Here is a 19,699-nt window from a genome sequence, read left to right as displayed (position 1 = left end):
TAACTTGTTGTTCATCTACATTTTCTTCGTATGTAATAATATAAAAAGATGGAGGGAGTATAATTTTAGTGTTATTCCTTTCTATATACACAATTTACTTTGCATATGATATTAATTAAACGATCTATAATGGAACATTCAAAATAATTTATGTAGATGTTATCCACCAAAAATTATAAACAATACATCGTAGAGCAGTCCCAACTTTGTTCAAGAGAGAGGAACACAAAAACATGTCCACTGACTACTCTTTTATTTTACACAGATCCTCTCATTGTCATGACAAACACAAAAAGAACAAAAAAAAAAAAAAAACAGACATACACACACACCACTTTGATGTTTCTTTAGTACCAAAATGGACAAACCCACCTTCCTAGAGTTTTGGTACAATGTTAGTGCCCTTCACATATAGCAATGACCTCTCAATAGAAGTCATCAAGTGACAAATTCTCAACAGAGCCAAAGGTTTCAACTGATCCAATCCTTGAGTAATTTGTCATTGATCCACCCAAAAAATCAAGTGGTGAGTCATTTGAGATTGTTGTGTCATATATAAATGACATGCTTGTTGTATCATTCATTGTAGGATAAGCTACATCAAAGCAACTCTGGTTCACCTCATAATCATCAATGAAGATGTCATTCATTGTATCACTAGTTCCTTCCATATACTCATCTTGATCACAAGCTTTCTTTGCTTGAATTACCTTTAGTAATGCATAGGGCATAAAACAAAAACATGGTTAAAAAACAGCTTAATGAGATTTTAGAATTGAGAAAGAAATTTAACTTTTTTTTTTTTTGACGCGAAAGAAATTTAACTTGTTATGCACATACATAATTGTGAGTTTGATTATCTTGGTAAACCATGATGGAATCTCCAAATCGTAGACCGTGTGTGCTAACAAAGTCTCCTGAAATATTTAACGAACTAATATATTTTTTAAGCAAAATTTAACTCTCAGAATGGAAATTAGATAAGTAGTTTAAGTAAATTTAACATACCGGTGTTTTCAAGTACATACATCCGACTATTATTGTTAGGCCAAAACCTGCATTATTCAAATAAAAATGTAATCACCTATAAATTTGAATCGTTAGTACAAGTCAATTTAAAATAATCTAAAATTTGAAAAATATATTCAACCAATATCAATCTTTCTCATCTTAAAAGATTGTAACGCAATAAGGAGAAAAACGTGTCACAGAATCTCAGTATTTAGATAAAGATCAGATGACTCGTAATTTGTCAAATTGACTTTAAATACAATTTCAAATATGAGTCAATCATTCTTTATCTACATGGGTAAGATATGCGAATTCTAAGGGTGTGACTGTATAGGGAATATAGTTCCGAATGTAATTGCAAACTACCATAATCGTATTCAATTTCATTTTGATTTTATTTTTTGGCCATGACAATTAACCAACAACAATGTATAGAGATAGCAGACCTGTACTTGAAACTCCATACATGAAGACCATCTATATCATCCATGCTGATAAGAATTCCTTCCTTCGACTCGAGGGCAGGAAGGAAAGCCTCTGCTGCTTTCTGCATTATAATAAATTTATTATTGGATTATGATGTTTTATAAATCTAGTTAATCATTGAGACAATATTTTATAGATGAAGCTACATAGGAATTAAGTCTTTAAGCAAAGACCAAACAAACCTTTGGCAATACCATTCTCCTAAGGGAGCTAACATCACTGTTCTTCAACTCCTTTTGGAAAAGGAATCTCAACCTCCTATGATCAATTTCCTAAAACAGAATGAAAATTGTAAGGCCGTGCCTCAAAAAGTTAGGACAAACTAATATAAAATATGTCAAACATAGTACAATTTTTGTCTAACTAATACAGTAAGTAAGACTTATGAAGGCAGAGTGTCCAAAGCTTTGTCTAGCATGCCTTATGTTATGGCTATCTTGAAATACACAAATTCCCAAATGTAAAGCCCAATTTACCACCAAAGATTTAGGGAACCAAAAGTAGAAATTTTCATGTTCCAAGGACTAGACATTGACTAACATAAATGTAATAGTATAGTCAATAGCTCTTGTGATCACTCAGTCTGTTTGATCGAAGTTAACGGATAAAGATCAAACAACTCACATTCGATTGTTTACAAAATGAGAATTCGAAATCACATTTGTCTGATCTATATCAACGATCGAGATCACATTTTGTAGTGATTGTTAAATGTATAAAATCGACTTTTATAATTCAACAAGTAACAGAAACATGATCTAGTCAAACCAAAAAGACAAGGTTACAAAGAAAGTCTATAAACATTACTACTTCTACATATGCATCGTACAAACACCTATGAATAGTACTAACTAACATTATTATATTAGTACTGTTACCAAAAATAAACGTTACTATGAATGAAGGAACATTGTTTTGGTCATTGCCCACGGATCCACGAGGTAAATTCCGTACCGACATAGATTCTGCTCCATCTAGCAATGAGTTAAAAGCCTCTACTTTTTTCCATTTTTATACATGTTTAATATCTGACACACAAAGCTCCACTATATTACAAGTACAATACAAAGACATACACAAGCTTGAAAATCAAAATGTTTTGACTTGTGTTCAACAACTTTGTTTACTACACAATTGAGTAATAACAAAAGAAAAATGTTACAAAAGAAAAATAATACCCCATCCCAATACCTTCACCTCCCATTTTTTAATTATTGTTACAAATTCAATTGTGTCTATACGGTCACGCGACCATGAAAATCTTGTTCTTCTTCCGAAGATTTTTAAAAACACATACTCTCTCTCCGATCCAAATTATAAGACAAAATTTGTCAAGAAAGTTGATGTGTTTTGTTTAAATTTTGAACCAACTATATTAGTTTTCTTTGATCTATTTTTGGGAACTTTTACTTATAATTTAAAACAGATCGAGTATTAAATTGTAAAGAAAACAAGTTTACCGTCCATATAATTTAGCTCAACTGACAATATCAATATTTTTAATTGAACGTCTTCCTCATATTCAAACACAGGATCTCACAGTTGTCTGTGAATTTAATTAGTTAAAAAATAAAAAAATAAACAAAAAGATAACAAGTTTGCAAATCCAGGTAGGACAGGTGATGCAAAATACAGATCTAAAATATTAGACTAAAAAATGAAAATAAATAAATAAAATAAAAATAAAAAACTCACACGTACGGGAGGGAGATAGCGAAAAAGAGGAGGAATTGTTGAAATTGGCACGTGCGAGCTGGTAGTAGTAGTAGTAGTAGTAGAAGCAGTAGAAGGAAGATTCTTGAGATGAATGGTAATTGTAGAAGATGAAGATCTTCTTTGTCTAGCCATCCTTTTCTTCCTTTGAACAGTTCCAAATGCAGCAGTAACAAAACCATAATCATTTCGGATCCGTTGACCCGACCCATTAATCATCATCATCTTCTTGTTCTTCTTGTTGTTGTTGTTGTTGTTGTTATTGTCTCCTTTCACGTTGACAAATCCAACTTCATCATCTTCAACACCTGCCATCATATCACACGCCTCGGTTTTCACCACCACTTTCTTCTTTCCTTCTCCCTCATCCATCATCATTACTATAGATACTTTCTCTCTCTCTCTCTCTGTTTTCTGAGTGTTTGTGCAGAAGATATGAAAAATGAACGACGCTCGGCAATCACGAAATGGGTTTTGATTTTGGTGTTAAAACAGAACACAGATCAATGGTGGAGCTAGTTGAGTGGTAGTGTATATAGTGAAGAAAAAAAAGTAGATTTTTTTTTTTTTTGGGTTCTATTTTTAGCAACAATGTAACAAGGTTTTTTGTGTAAAGATTTTTATGACATTTGTGCAAATTGCATTCACTCCTATCTCATCCTCTCCCTTTGCTGTCTTTTACTTTTACTACTCCATTTTTCTTGACAGGTTCTTAGCTGTAAATGGGTTATGGGTAATGGGTTTATATGATCTTAAAGCTATATATGTATGAATTTTGTTGTATATGTACCAAATGTTATGTCTTGATTCATTGGTTCTCTTTAATTTTGGATTTTTGTTTTGAAATTAATGATAATGTGGGTAGAGTTAGTGATGTGTATGATTATGATGAATGTGGCTGTATGTGAATGGGGAGTGAGTAAACCAGAGTTAAGTTGAAATGAGTTGAGTTTTGCATTGGGGTTAGTGTGGTGGTGATGGTGGTGGTTAGAGTATGACCAAACAATGTTTGACGGATGGTTTGTGAACATAGATGAAACTTGTTGCTTCATTTTTGTATCCAGGTGTTGCTAAAGTTCTGTAACTTGCACCAGAATTCAATGGCCTTGTTTTAATTTGCATTTCTACTACTACTACTACTATACTTCACTCACTAACAAACTACTAATGCTTTCTCTCTCTTTCTTTCCTTTTAAATTATTAGAGTATTTCCTCTTCCGATTTTATATATAAGAAAAATTTGACTGTATCTGGTTTATAATTTAGACTAAATACATTAATTTTATTTGACTAAACTTTTCTGTTATAGATAGGAAAGAGGGTATAAAATTATTAAGCATATTAAAAGAAGGAGTGTTTTATTTTGTTGTGTTTGAAATTGAGTTTTGAAAACTAGTGTGCATAATGGAAGACTATTTTATAAGTATATATTTAGGTCATCTTGCAATTAATGTCATGTTTTTTAACATGGTCTATCGTGGTTAGCACACTATTGAATTTGGGATGCGAATATAAATGGTGGATAGTCGTGGATAGTCCGATCAAAAATCTAAAAGTAGACGGTTCTACCAATCGTGAAGGAAACTCGGATATTATCTTAAAGTTGAGAGTTTGATCTAACTCAACCTTATAAAACTGATTTATAAGATAAAAGTTATCTCTATTTTACAAATATATATTCATGTAATCTTCTAAAATACGAGCATTCTAAACAAAATTAAAGTAAAAGAGCTAATGATAGTGGTTTTAGAGGGTGATTGATATTGATTTTGATATGAGTTGAGAGTGTTGTTGTTTTTGCATGGTGGGTATATATATTAGTTTAAGGAGAGATTGCCACGTCAGGTGGTGTTAAGTGAGCACATGGTGATTTGATTGGAATCGTGGGAGATTTTGATATGATGGATGGACTATAAGCCACGTGATTGTTTTGTTCCTCTGTGAGGAGTGGAGTAGGGTAGTATAATTGCTGGTTTTTTTTTTGTTGATATTGATTTATACAGTTGGTAGATTTGTGAAGTCATATGTGGATTCCTATACTTTGTTGCCACTACACCTGGATAACATGCACAGGTACTTTTATTTGTCAATTAATGGAGTAACTTCAAATAGATGCACAAAGTCTGCTTGAGTCAAAAAATAAAAATAAATCTGGTCTTGAGGTAGATTACATCATTGAAATAATTAAAATACTAAGTCAATTAAACCAATTAATTGCTGCTCCTCTGTTTTTTCTTTCAACAAATGACGAACACTATTAAATAGTACTTTTTAAGGAATTTAGTTGTTAGAAATTACATGATCCGTTTGATTCTATAAAAATAAAGTGAGAGGAAAGAAAATTACGCAAAACAATGAATGAAGTTAGACTAACTCGGATTAGTCCAAGTTCATGCATTGTTTTGTGTAATTTCCCACTTTCTTTCCATATAACCAAACGGACCAAAGTCGGATGACCGATGTTCGATCTCAACTCCTACATATATAATGCAACTAGTACAAGACTCGTGCTATCGCACGGGTCGTAACGTTACGTTGATATTTTTTTAATTTATAGTTTGGTAATCAAAATTTGTTGCAATTATAAATATTTAAATTGAAAGAAACAATTATATATAGAACATATTTATATATCAGTTAGAATTTACCCGGGATAAAATAGTTTTTTTGAAATTTTTATTAGTTAGAACTTGTCTCACATATGATAATTATTTTGAATTTTTATCAGTGATAATTTATCTCATATATGATAGTTAGAATTTATATATCTATTAGAATTTATCCCGTGTAAAATAGTTTTTTTGGAAATTTTTATTAGTAAGAATTTGTCTCACATATGATAATTATTTTGAATTTTTTATCGGTGATAATTTATCCTGTATATGATAGTTAAAATTTATATATCAGTTAGAATTTACCCCGTGTAAAAGAGGAGAGAAGAGGAAATAAGAAGTAAGCGATGATGTTGGGTGAGAGATTGAGTAATATAAAAAGGTAAAAGCTAAAATGTGCCATAAGGGCAAATGATAAGAAACTTAATATAGAAAGATTGTTCATAAAAGTTGTATCTTTCACTTTTCAAAAGTTAAAGTGTTGTATTTTCCAATACAACAATTCTATTTTTGGGTTCCTTAACATGTGCCCTTATGACACACATTAGCAAGACTCATATAAAAATATGTTTCATTTGAAATTTGAATATCATAGTTTGCCTCCAAAAGATAACTCATGACAACTCATGACAACTTGCAAAATAAAGGACATTGTCACATGCATTTATTTTCAAAAGTAACTAAGTGGCTTGTGGTTTAGTTAAAATGCAACCATGTCTTTCAATAAAGTAACATTTGCACTCATAAAATTGAATATGACTTAGATTACTTGCACTACTAGAAAAATTCTAATTAGTGAGGGAAGTATTCCATCACTAAACACTAAATTTCCGTCACAAAGCAATTTAATGACGGAATTTGTTGCGGCCCTAAATCCGTAAACAATTTCAACGTCGCAAATTATTAGCGAGGGAATTTCAATTCCGTCACAAACTGGTACGGAATATATCCGCTACTAAAGTTAAATTCCGTCACTAAATTACAAACATGACCAATTTTATTTCCGTCACTGATTAATGAGGGAATCATAGACCAATTTTTCCGTCACTGATTAATGAGGGATCTTAGACCAATTTTATTTCCATCACTGATTAATGAGGGAATATTTTCTAATTTGTGAGGGATTTGTTTCCCTCCCTAAATTCCCTCACTAATTCGCGAATTTCTAGTAGTGTCGGTTACTTGTGTACTTTCAGTTTAGTTGCCAAATTTGTGGACATCAATTGTTCTTACTTTGGACACATGACAGCATCTTAAGTAAGGGCAATTTGGAGTTTACGAGAACAATAAACTTTTTTATATTATATAGATATCTCTTCCAATTGAGCTAAATTGGTCAATAAAATTTGATGAGTTTGGTGTAAATTTAGAACAAACATATTAATTTTTTTCTAACTTATTTTTGTTTATATTTTTGTTACGAGAGAAGTACAATCGTGAGATTATGAGTTTGAATTTGGATGAATGCGTTAAATTTAATATTAGTATTGTCAATTGAGTGGAAACTTATGGAGCACTCTATTCCTTTTTCTTCTTTTATTTTCTTAATAACTTTTTGGCTTAAATGCACTTTTGGTCCCCCTATTTTCAAAAAAAATGAAGTTTTGGTCCCCCTATTTTAAAAACCAACTTTTTAGTCCCCCAATTTTAACTTTTTTTGAGTTTTGATCCCCCATCCCATTTTAGGGCTAATTTTGTTGATGTGACATTGCCATTAATGCATATCAGCGTCCACGTGGACAAATTTAATATCTAGAATTCAACTTCAAACTTAAAACAATTTCTGGGTTTTCATTCAAACTTATCCAAAGTCATAGATAGTTTAAAGAGTATGAATAATTTCTATTGAATCACAAAATCATCTCTAATTTCTTTTCGTTTTTAAAAATCCAGAAATTGTTAAGTTTGAACGGAAACCATAGGATTGGTGAAATCCATAAGGAAGCATTCTCTCTGATGGTGAATAAAATTCTAGTAGTTGAAGGTTTGATAATTAGGGTTTCAAATTTCATATTTTATAAGATTTAACAATTATTATTTCAGTTGAATATATAATTCTAATAATTAAAATATTTTATAAATAAAGTTTTATTGAATTTAAAAATATATAATAATGACATGGATATTAAATTTGTCCGCTTGAATGTTGTCACATCATTAGTTACAAGGCTACATCAACAAAATTAACCACAAAATGGGATGAGGGATCAAAACTCAAAAAAATTGAAAATAGGGGGACTAAAAAACTGATTTTTAAAATAGAGGGACCAAAACTTCATTTTTTTGAAAATAGGGGGATCAAAAGTGCATTTAAGCCTAACTTTTTACACATATAAAAGTACTCTGTGTGCTTTAGGGCCAATTTAGATTGACTTATTTTTGAGTTTATGCAAATAAATAAGTTTTTTTTATGTATAATTATAGGTTTTTCAAGATAATTTATGAAAATACATCTTATTAAAGATGTAATTTTTATTAATAAAAACTTATGAATTAACATAAAAGTTTATTTATTTGGATAAACTCAAAAATAAGCTAAATTCAAATCGACTCCTATAAATAAAAGTCAACATAATATTTTGACCATAAATATAAAGTTATAGAATTCAACTCTATTTAATATGAATGTTCCAAAAATATCTTTCATTAATTGTCTTTTTTTTTTTTTTTTTCAAAATGAGGCATAGTCCCAATGGAAGTTTAATTTGATATTTATAACTACACTCGTCCCTAAATATATACTCCCTCCGTCCCAAAATATAAGAATCAATTGATCACTATACGTACACCAATACATAACTCTAATTACGAATATTTTTAATTGTTCATTAGTAAAAATTATAGAAATTTGATATTTTGAAAATACTCGTCGAAACAAATCAAACAAGATCTTATATGATAATATTTACATTTATATATTTTTAGAAAAATACGGCCAAAACAAGACATATGAATAGTGCATTTAGACATTTATTCAAATGGGGTCTGATAAAATGGGACCGAGGGAGTAAGTATTATCGTTGACTAAATCACTGGAATTAGTCCCCGTGAGCTTAGCTCAGTTGGTAGGGACATCACAATTTATGTGCAGGAACCGGGATTCGAATACCGGACACTCCACTTATTCATCTTTAAGGTGGAATTTATAGCTACCAGACTACTTGACAAAAAAAATCACTGAATCGAAATTAACAAAATTGGTAGTAGTAAATACATTTATTAATAGTGGATATTGTTTTTATAAATTTATCACTTATGAGAAAGCGATTAGGGATGACAAAAACACTCAAACCCGAGAGACCCACCCGAACCCAAACCCAAGTCAACGGGCGAAACCCGATTTGACTGGGTTTGGGTTCGGGTGACACCCGATAATATGGGTGTGGGTTTGGTATCAGTCAAACCCACACCCGAAACCCATACACCCACCCGAAATATTTTATAATTACCTAATTACCCCCATAGTCTCCCTCAATTTCCTTGGAAGACCTTAAAATTTAGTTATAATTTAATTTCTTGAAAGTCTATGTTGTAATTTCTTCTTGAAAGTCTATGTTTGAATTTCCTTTGAAGACCTTAATTTTAGTTTTAATTTAATTTAAAATCTATGTTGGAATTTAATTTCTTAAATTTGCAAATTATTTTCAAATGTGCTACGGGTTTGGGTTTGGGTGAAAAAACCCCGAACCCAATGGGTGTGGGCGTGGATGTTATTTTGTCACCCGAACATCTTTTGGGTTTGGGTTTGGGTTTGGGTGATGATTTCGGGTGTGGGTTTGGTAAGTGTCAAACCCTAGGGATGGCAAAAATACCCAAACCCGAGAGACCCACCCGAACCCAAACCCAAGTCAACGGGCGAAACCCGATTTGACTGGGTTTGGGTTTGGGTTCGGGTGACACCCGATAATATGGGTGTGGGTTTGGTATCAGTCAAACTCACACCCGAAACCCGTACACCCACCCGAAATGTTTTATAATTACCTAATTACCCCCATAGTCTCCCTCAATTTTCTTGGAAGACCTTAAATTTTAGTTGTAATTTAATTTCTTGAAAGTCTATGATGTAATTTCTTGAAAGTCTATGTTTGAATTTCCTTGGAAGACCTTAATTTTAGTTATAATTTAATTCAAAGTGTATGTTGGAATTTAATTTCTTAAATTTGCAAATTATTTTCAAATGTGCTACGGGTTTGGGTTTGGGTGGAAAAAACCCGAACCCAATGGGTGTGGGCGTGGGTGTTGTTTTGCCACCCGAACAGCCTTTGGGTTTGGGTTTGCGTTTGGGTGATGATTTCGGGTGTGGGTTTGGTCCGTTGCCATCCCTATCAAACCCGCACCCATGGGCGCCCGTTGCCATCTCTAAAAGCGATTGTTTATGTTATTATTATCATGAGATTTATTGTAATTTGTAAAGTGTAGGAAAAAAACGCATAATAATTAAGGTATATTGGTAAAAAAATAATTAATGTGATTGAAAATTCAAAAATAGTTTTATTAAAGGATTCTGCTAACATGTGTCCTAAGGGCACATTTTAAGTTGCATTTAATTAATCAATATTTCATTTAATTTACTTTAAAAATAGCAATAATCAACTTAATTCATTAAAAGATATGGTTCACTATATTTATTATCAATTTAAAAAAATTGCATAGGAAAAATATGATACTTGCCAAATACTTGATCTATGATCACGCGATTCGTCAAATTTTTTTTGCTACAAAGCTTCTTTTTTTTCAAACTTTTTTTTAAGATAAAAAAAATTAAATTATAGTAAGTATTATAAAATTCTAAAACATATTAGCAATTCAAAAGCTAAAATAGTACTAACAATCGTTACCATTACAACATAATACTATAATACTCAGTCTTGTTCACCGAAAAAAAAAATCACAAGTTGGCATAAATCAAGTATTACCAGGAGTACTATAAGTCTGATTGTTAACAGATCAAAAAAAAAATTGGATGCATATAATTATGGTCGTATTACCAATCACGTGATCATAAATCAAATTTGGCAGCATATCATATTTTGTCTTTCCAATTCTCTTAAATAGATAATAAATATAGTGGACTATATCTTTTAATTAATAAAGTTAATTATTACTATTTTTGAAGTAAATTAAATGGGATATTAGTTAATTAAATGCACCTTAAAATATGCCCTTGGGGCACATGTTAGCATTTGCCTTTATTAAAAAAGACAATTTTTAAGTTACTAGGTTTGGTCTAGTGGTGAGAAGTTTGGATAGTATGTAATAGGTCCTGGGTTTGATTCCTAGCTCACTCTAAACCAAAAAGAAAAAAATGGAACAATTCTTTTTTTTAAAAGGTCATATATTTATGGATTTTTTTTTTAACGTATATATTTATGGATGAATGTAGTATTATTTGAACATAGAGGTGATAGAGCATGATACTAGTTAAGTCGTCACATTGAATAAAACTCTATAGTCTCACATGGATAGTAGAGCATACTAATGTATTTGGAAAAAAATCGTGAGTCTTACAATGGTTAGTTTACAGTACACACATTGCATAGCTAGCCTACCTCCATTTAACCCAGTCCAATCGCTAGATGTGTGACATGTGGATAAAAAAATCTCAATGGCTGTGATTAATTAAAATAAAAAGGAAAAAAACAAGTCCCTTTCTGGCTTTTCTACTGAGTGTTCCATCTTCTTCATTCATGTCATGGCTCCCTTCATCTCTCTCCACCGCCGCCCTCCTCTCTGTCTGTCCGGCAACGATGCTGTTCCCTCATCACTGCCTCTCCCGATGGCGTCAAAGTCACCGACAAAAATATCGTAACTTTTTTCCCAGGAAAAATCTGAAACTTTTTTCCCGAAAAAAGATCGAAAACTTTTTTTCGAAAAAAACTTCGAAATTGCTTTTATCTAAAATCGAAACTTTATTCCCCGACAAAATCGGGAATTTTTTTGTTGAAAAAAAAAAATCTACATTTTTTTACCGAAAAAAAATTGGAAACTTTTTCCGGAAAAAATTTAGGAATTGTTTTTATCTGAAATCGAAACTTTTTTCAAAGAAAAAATCGAAAATTTTTCCCAAAAAAATATTTCCAAATTTTTTTTCAAAAAACGAGAAACTTTTTTCCAAAAAAATTGGAAACCTTTTATCTCAATAAAATATCGGAACTTTTTCCGAAAAAAAAATCGAAATTGTTTTTATCTAAAATCAAATTTTTTCCCCGAAAAAATCAGAAACTATTTTTCGAGAAAAAATCGGAACTTTTTTCCGAAAAAATCAGAAACTTTTTTCCGAAAAAAGATCGGAAACTTTTTCCCCGAAAATAATTTCCGAAAAAAGACCGGAAACTTTTGTTTCGGAAAAATCTGAAACCTTTTTTCCGATAAAAATATCGGAACTTTTTCTGAAAAAAACTCCATAATTGTTTTTATCTAAAATCGAAATTTTTTTCCCCAAAAAAATCAGAAACTTTTTTCCGAGAAAAAATCAAAAACTTTTTTCCGAGAAAAAATCGGAACTTTTTCCCGAAAAAAGATCGGAAACTTTTTTTCCGAAAAAATCAGAAACCTTTTTCCGAAAAAAGATCGTAAAATTATTTCCCCGAAAAATTCAAGAACTTTTTTCGGAGAAAAAATCGAAAATAATTTCCGGAAAAATCTGAAACTTTTTTCCGATAAAATATCGGATCTTTTTTCTGAAAAAAACTTCGAAATTGTTTTTATCTAAAATCGAAACTTTTTTCCGATAAAAATTCCGGAAACCTTTTTTCCGAAAAAATATCGGAACTTAATTCTCAAATTTTTTTGAATAAAAAAATAAATTGATACTTGGGGCCTATATTTTATCTGAGGGAGCTTAGTCTTTTTGGGGCCTATTTATGTTTATCATATTGGGGCCGAGCCCAAATTTACTTGGCCCCCTAAATTGATAGCTCTAGTTGTAGTCTTATTGTAACTGTAATCTGTTGTATCACTGGGTTCATGACAGCGGCGATGACGGGACGGTGAGATTCATTCATGATGCCATTGGAAAGGCGAGGGAGAACATGTGTGGAGAAGAGTTTAGGGAAGACAAGCAGCGAACGGTGGAGGCGGTGGCGAGAGAAGAGGGAGAAGCAGCGGAAGCGGTTGTTTCTTTCTTTTATATTTTAATTAAATATAATAGTTAATATCAACTTTTAATCTCAGCCATTGGGATTTTTTTCTCCACATGTCACACATCTAGCAATTGGACTGGGATAAATGGAGGTAGGCTAAATGGAGCATATCTAAACTCTATATAAAGAGCTAAGTCATTTGAGAAAAATAAACTAAAACTCGAAGTATTTATGAATTTTTTTTTTCTATCTTATCTTTTTTTTTGCCTGATGCACTTTTGAGCAGCTTCTTTCTTTCTTTCTTTTTGCCTCTTTGCTTTAAGAGTGATCATAGCACCATATATCTCTTCGATTTAAGAGTAGTCATAATATCATTGTCCCTTTATTTTAAAAATAATTATAATAACATTATCTCGTCAGTTAAGAATGGTTATAATATCATACAGTAGTTCCTACAATTTAAAAATGGTCTTAACACCATATTAATTAAAGCGGTCAAAATACCATATTAGAGTTACTTTAATAATTAATACCATTAGGATATAGTTGTGGTTCTAGGCTTCTAACCGTCAAAGAGAAGATTTACCATAATCGTATATCAATTCAAGTGTACCAAAGATAACTTGATCGATGTGATCTAAATAACTCTCAATTTGAGAAGATATGAAATTGATTCTTAGATCATATGTTCTCAGCTTTTTAATTCCTAAAAGGAATCATGAAGATTGCCTTTTTCTGTATCTAGTGGTTGAATCCTTAGGAGAATATCATTGATGTATTCATGTGTATTAAGAGAATAACACATGCAAAACATCCTTAGATGAGTAGGTCACTACAACAAAACTGGAAAGTCACAGCGGTTGGTAACCACCGGAATAACCGGTACGGTAGTTTGCATAATTCGACTTTTTAATAGAGTTGTTGGTTTCGCAGTTTTTACGAAGAATTTCATGATTTTTCTTTTTTACTGATTTTTTTTTAAAAAAATATTGAGATTATAGTGGCGGTTTCACCGCCTTCTTTAAATCAAGCTTAAAATCAATCGAATCCAAATTAAGTTAATGAACTCAATCAAGAGCCGAGAGTAAACCAAGAGTTTCACCTATATGTACATCACACATAAGGAGAAAAATGATAGTATCTAGCCAAGACAAAAACATTGAACTCATCTCTTACGAATTTTCCAATTCCCACTCTATTAATATGAGAAGAAAACGAACCATCAATATTATACTTCATAAAACCGATCAGAAATTAATAACATGCAGCTTAGCTGATCGTGGAGGTTCTAATATCATCTTAGAATTGAGAATTTGACCTAACACAACACTACAAAATCGGCTTATAAGGTGAATATTCGATCTACTTTATAAACACATATTTAAACTATATATAGTCCAAATAATACAAGTAAATATGGATGAATTCTAAAGCTGAAAAAATTAATTTAGAAATAGTATCATTCATTCTCTTTTTTGATCAAGCCAAATAGTACCATTTATTCTATGAACCAAGGATGACACAGCATAAATTGATCTCTGAAATACGAAGTCAAATTGATTATATGATATACATTGTAATGCAACCGCTTCACCTTCAATAGTAGACATCTTTGCGATTCTCCAATTTGTTTGAGCACAAACTCACCATTGACAGACAACAACTAGATAAAGTAATACTGGCCTGGGTTCCTTGTACAAACCCTCGTCCAAAATCCAAATTACATTTGAACCACCCTATAAATATATCACATTCTCTAAAAAGATCTAAGCAATTTTTTTAAGGCACTACGAGTAACCGAAGGTAAATTTATTAAAAGACTTTAATTATCATGTAAATATTTTATTGCAGTGAGGGTCTCACAAAGTCCACTAAATTTAAGAGCAATTCACTTCTTAGACATAATATACTGTGTGACCTCACTAAAGGTGAACTCAATTCTTGCAAATAACACCTTTCTTACCAATCAATAATTGATGTTTGAGTTACCTTCCATTAGTGTGGGATTATGGAAATAATGGAATTCAATTGCTATTGATTTCTTCCCTTTAAAAACCATAAGAGGAAGTGATGGTGAGTGTTTAGGAGGCTTTGCTAAGTATATTGGCATAGGAAGTGCTTATTTGACGGATTTATGGGGAGTGTTGGAAGGACTCATGTATGCTAGAAGATTACAATTTCGATACATAGAGTTGCATATTGATTCTCTTGTTGTGAAAGCTATCAAGTTGCATGGGAATGAGAGTTGGAAAGGGAGGTCTTGTGTTGAGAAGATTCATAGTTTACTTGCTTTAGATTGGGAAGTTGTTATTCATCACTCCTACCGTGAAGCAAATCAATGCGCAAATGCTTTAGCTAACTATGGGTGCTCGATGGATACTGGAATTATTTACTTTGATGTTTCTCTAGTAGTTTAAGTAACTTGTTGCTTTTGATTTATTGGGGAAAACTACCCCTCTTGTAATTTCAGTGTAGTTCTGTTTGTTTCGGGCTTACACCCTCATGAATATAAAATAAAAAATAAATAAAATAAATAAAAAAACAATTCTCACTTTTAGATATCTTCTGCTCAATGAGCACAAAAAATAATATTTGTATTTCATTCCTTATAATAATTTTATACATTGCATCATATGGTACAATGTTCATCAGAACAGTTCTGTATCAAAAGCTAATTTGCTTCTATTTTGATTTTTATTTCTTTCAAAACTATCATAAGCTTGCTTAGTCCTTAAGAAAAGCAAGAAGCTTGAAACTAATCCAACAATTGAAATGCAACTCCACCATATAAATGTCTGCATATAGCATTTCCTTCCCATACACAACGACATCTCGCGAAGCCATATTGATTGTCTTGAGCTTTTGGCATTAGAGTCATAAACCAATGCAGCAAGAAGGCCATAAAGACATGACCCTATTGGAATGTTTGTGATGAGGATATTGTGGTTTACCCCTACACTGTTTGGACCAAATAGTTCTGATGTTATAGATACTGCTGCAGAAAATACAAAGCCGGAACTTAATCCAATTAAGCTTGTGCCTAATTGCAATGCGGTTTTGGTGCCGGATATGGCTAGCAAAATGAATGCAATTGGTGTTGGTATCAATGCTGCTGCAAACCATCCAGTTCTTGCAAAGTGTATCTTGCTGCAAATGAATAAAAACTTTTTGTTATAGTTTTTCAAGAATCATACAATAGTCGATAAACATTGAACTAGATTCATAACTGTTAGAAAAGATAATATGATAGAGACCATTCATCCATTAAAGAAGCATCTAACAACCTCGCGGCCGAACTCTGGATTACCAGGGCGCCCCCTTCCCCTGGGAACCAGAGGGTTAATACCCAAAAAAAAAAAAAAAAAAGCAAACATGTCATTCATTTAATTATGAGAATACTATTTCAAAGGGTCTAGGGATGCCTTGGCCTCCTTAAGTGGGTTGACATATCTGAATGGATTGGCTTATTTGAGCTGATCCACTAGTATAAGCACTTGTCAGACTGTTTGAGTAGCTATGGAAATACTTATGATATGAAAACAAGTTAAAGTTTGTATGAAAATTGTTTGACTTAAATTTTTTAAAATGAAAGTGTTTGACTTTATTTTACCTTTTATTATAGAAATAACTTATACATAAGAACTTATATGATAAGCACTTATGATATAAACATTGATCCATATATAAATTATTCTTGAAAATTTGAACATACCTGCTGAGTAAATCAGGTGCAGCTGCAAGAAGTCGACCAAAAAAGGAACATGTGGAGTAAAGTGTCACAAGAGAACTTGTCAAAGAATTATGTCCTAGTGATTGAGATATTTGGCCCAAATTATTACTATAAACCAATCCAATTGTTCCACCACAGAAATAAGCAATGAAATATAACCAAAAATCCCACCTACGAATCAACATCTTAGTTGTATGCTCTTCACCAAGCATTATAATCTTCTCTTTCTCCAACACATTCACAAAACATAAACTCTTCTCAATCGTCATGCTTTGATCACTTACATTATCCCTTGCATCATGATCCTCTATACTAATTAGTTCCTTGTCAAGCTCATGATTATCATCATTATTTTCAATAACAGCGAAACTTGATTCATATAACGAAAAGCTTGTCGGAAGAGTAAAACAAGACCATTGTTTTGAATACACAATGCTTGGCAAAAATAAAAGCATTGATAAGAGAAAAATTGCGCCGACAAGGATAACACGAGCTACAGTTGGGGACGACGAAAGAGAATATAGGCAGAGAAGGTAGAGACCTGTGACAAGGGCAAGGATGTTGAGGCAAAGAAAAATTAAGGAATCATGATCGCTACGATGAAGTGTGTCAGCGGAATGTTGTTGCTGAGGTTGTGGTTGTTGGAGAATTGGAATGAGTACTAATGCTGAAATGAGGAGAGGAACAATGGCATTGAGGAAGAGATAGAGAGTGTCATTGTTTGAGATTATTGCATTTGCAATGAGAGTGTATAAAGCTGCACTTACACCATTGAAACTAATGCTTAAAGATAACGCAAGTGAACGGTTAGATGTGAAATTTTTTATACATAATATATAGCAGATGGTGTTGAACCAGCAGATGCTGCAGCCTGCAATCAAGCATAGAAAAAATACCTGCAGTTCAATGTAGTCAACAATATTGTAATCAATTTTTAATCTTTTCCTAAAAATATCATAAACATGTAAAATCAATTTGAACATTCACAGTATTTTAATTGCTTACAGGTCTAAAGCAAATTTTATAGTAAGACCTTTTTAAAAATTAACACAGTTTGTAAAAATAAAATTAAAAAAATAAGTTTTGTTGCTTTCAAGGTTTGAACTTGGGTTAGGGAGAATATGAGGCTCTCATGACTAATCAAGTTGTGTACTTGAATTCCACACAACGTGACAAGTTGGGACATAGATATCATTTTTTTTTGTCAAGTAGTCTAATCGTGACTAGAATTCCACACTTAAGGTGAATAAGTGGAGTGTCCCGAGGTTCCAACTCCAGCTCTTGCATACAAAATGTTATGTCTCTGCCAACTAAGTTAAGCTCATTGGGACATGTATCATATTTTATTTTAGACAAGATGAAAAAAGACAATTTTTGTTGACATGTTTTTCATGTTTTCTTTTGTAATCATTTTATAATAAAAAGGACAAATTCTTGTCAATTTTCTTTTGATATAAATGCAATACCCCACGGTTAACATGTGATGTTTTGCAACACCCCACCTTTGTTTTTGTAATCATTCTTTTACAATTTTAATTCTATCAAATAAAGTAGTGGATAATTATTTGCCTAGCTAAATCTTGTAGTCACTCTCATATACTCTCATTGTTTGAAATGGAATCCCTAAACCTTTTACATGTTACTCATTGGACAATTGAGCTAAGACTAACTAAGGTGATAGTTATTAAGTTGGATTTAAAGAACAGGATGACAAAGAATTTTGTTAGGAAGACCATTTTGTTGATTACCCTGGTGGACCTGAGTTTCAAATTACTCTTTTTCTGATATGGCTACCAAAATCAAGAGCCTTAAATATTGGTTAAAAATTATGTTTTCCTAAATTACGTATAAGTTAGGTGAAGAGAGGAAATAGAAGCACAACATGACTCTTTATGTTGTTGAGTTGTTACAACAACTTGCAAGTTATATGGACTCTAGCAACCTTTATTATAAAGTTATGCCAACAATAATTTTGGATTCTCTATGGCAGAATTTATGTACTTTGCCGATGTTCTTTGCATCAAGCTAGAAAACTGGCTCCAAAAAAATGTAACATTTATATTTTGTGCTGTAAGAAATTGTTTCAATGTTAACAAACCCCAAAATTAGTTGTTGCTAGTTGCCCAAAATTCATAACACAGTTAACAAAATTTCTACCACAAAACCAAAACATTTGGCTCAAGTGGTTAATGAGCTCTCCCTAGAACGGATAGTTCAGGAGAACATGAGTTCGATTTCTGGTGGGAACAATTTTTAGTCAGGTTTTCTTATCTTGTGACCGAACTCTTAATTACTGGGACCCATTCCTCCTCTGAGAACCAGAGGATTAATACCAACAAAACAAAAATCTACCACAAATTCAGAAATCAAAGAAGCAAAATTTCCAATAACAAACAACTAAAGAGGGAATAGTTAGGAGTGATGAAAACTGACCAGAAAATAAGGCAAAGTGATGAGTCTTTGAATGACAAGCCATTGGAGGCCATAACCAAGAATCCCCATGAAAGCAGCCATGAACAAAACCACCCATAATGGAAAATACATGAGTGAAACACCACAACACCAACCAAATGCCTTCCCCATATCTGATGCAACTGAAAGATAATTCAGCTGAAGTTGAGTTATATCAAGAACTGATTTCAGCTCAGATGAATATGATGAAAAATCAAAATTTGTTCCAGTGAATGCTTGTATCCAAATTGTTGCTATTAGCACCACCCATTTTCTTGATTCCCCAGCCATTTTTCTTCTTCCCTCTTGAAAGATTTTCCCTTCCTTAACACCAAGAAAACAGGAGATGTATAATATCAGCTTTTCTTTTCTCTCCTGTTCAAGCTGAATTTGGTGATGACTTGTTTAATGGGATTGGTTGGTTGTTTTTTTTTTTTTTCAAGAGGTGTGTTATTTTAACATCTAATTTTTTTTTTACAACCTATGAGACAACTAAATTATAGAGAGCAATGCCGTTTTCTTTTCTTTTTTTTGACGGTAGAGAGCAATGCGGTTATTGACACGGAAATCAAGACAAATAAAAAAATTATTCAAAAATAGTTGTCAAAATACTA

General features: G+C 32.0%; 2 protein-coding genes across 2 annotated transcripts; both read right to left on the bottom strand.

Annotated features, from left to right (window-relative positions):
- Positions 1-130: 130 nt before the first annotated feature.
- On the bottom strand, positions 131-4,021 carry LOC123888141 (B3 domain-containing transcription factor FUS3-like). The gene is made up of 6 exons (XM_045937104.1): positions 3,199-4,021; positions 1,680-1,769; positions 1,458-1,558; positions 1,009-1,055; positions 841-917; positions 131-710 (listed from the first exon to the last, which is right to left on the bottom strand). Exons 1-6 carry the CDS (start codon positions 3,586-3,588, stop codon positions 426-428), a joined length of 990 nt encoding a protein of 329 aa, XP_045793060.1. The 5' UTR covers positions 3,589-4,021; the 3' UTR covers positions 131-425.
- Positions 4,022-15,436: 11,415 nt separating this feature from the next.
- Positions 15,437-19,699, bottom strand: LOC123888140 (protein NUCLEAR FUSION DEFECTIVE 4-like). Its single transcript, XM_045937103.1, has 3 exons — positions 19,068-19,699; positions 16,617-17,530; positions 15,437-16,051 (listed from the first exon to the last, which is right to left on the bottom strand). Exons 1-3 carry the CDS (start codon positions 19,374-19,376, stop codon positions 15,553-15,555), a joined length of 1,722 nt encoding a protein of 573 aa, XP_045793059.1. The 5' UTR covers positions 19,377-19,699; the 3' UTR covers positions 15,437-15,552.

Source organism: Trifolium pratense, linkage group LG6 (assembly GCF_020283565.1).
Source record: "Trifolium pratense cultivar HEN17-A07 linkage group LG6, ARS_RC_1.1, whole genome shotgun sequence".
In the NCBI taxonomy this organism is placed as follows: Eukaryota; Viridiplantae; Streptophyta; class Magnoliopsida; order Fabales; family Fabaceae; genus Trifolium; species Trifolium pratense.
The sequence above is the reverse complement of the archived record's forward strand: the minus strand, read 5'-3'. Positions and strand labels throughout refer to the sequence as shown.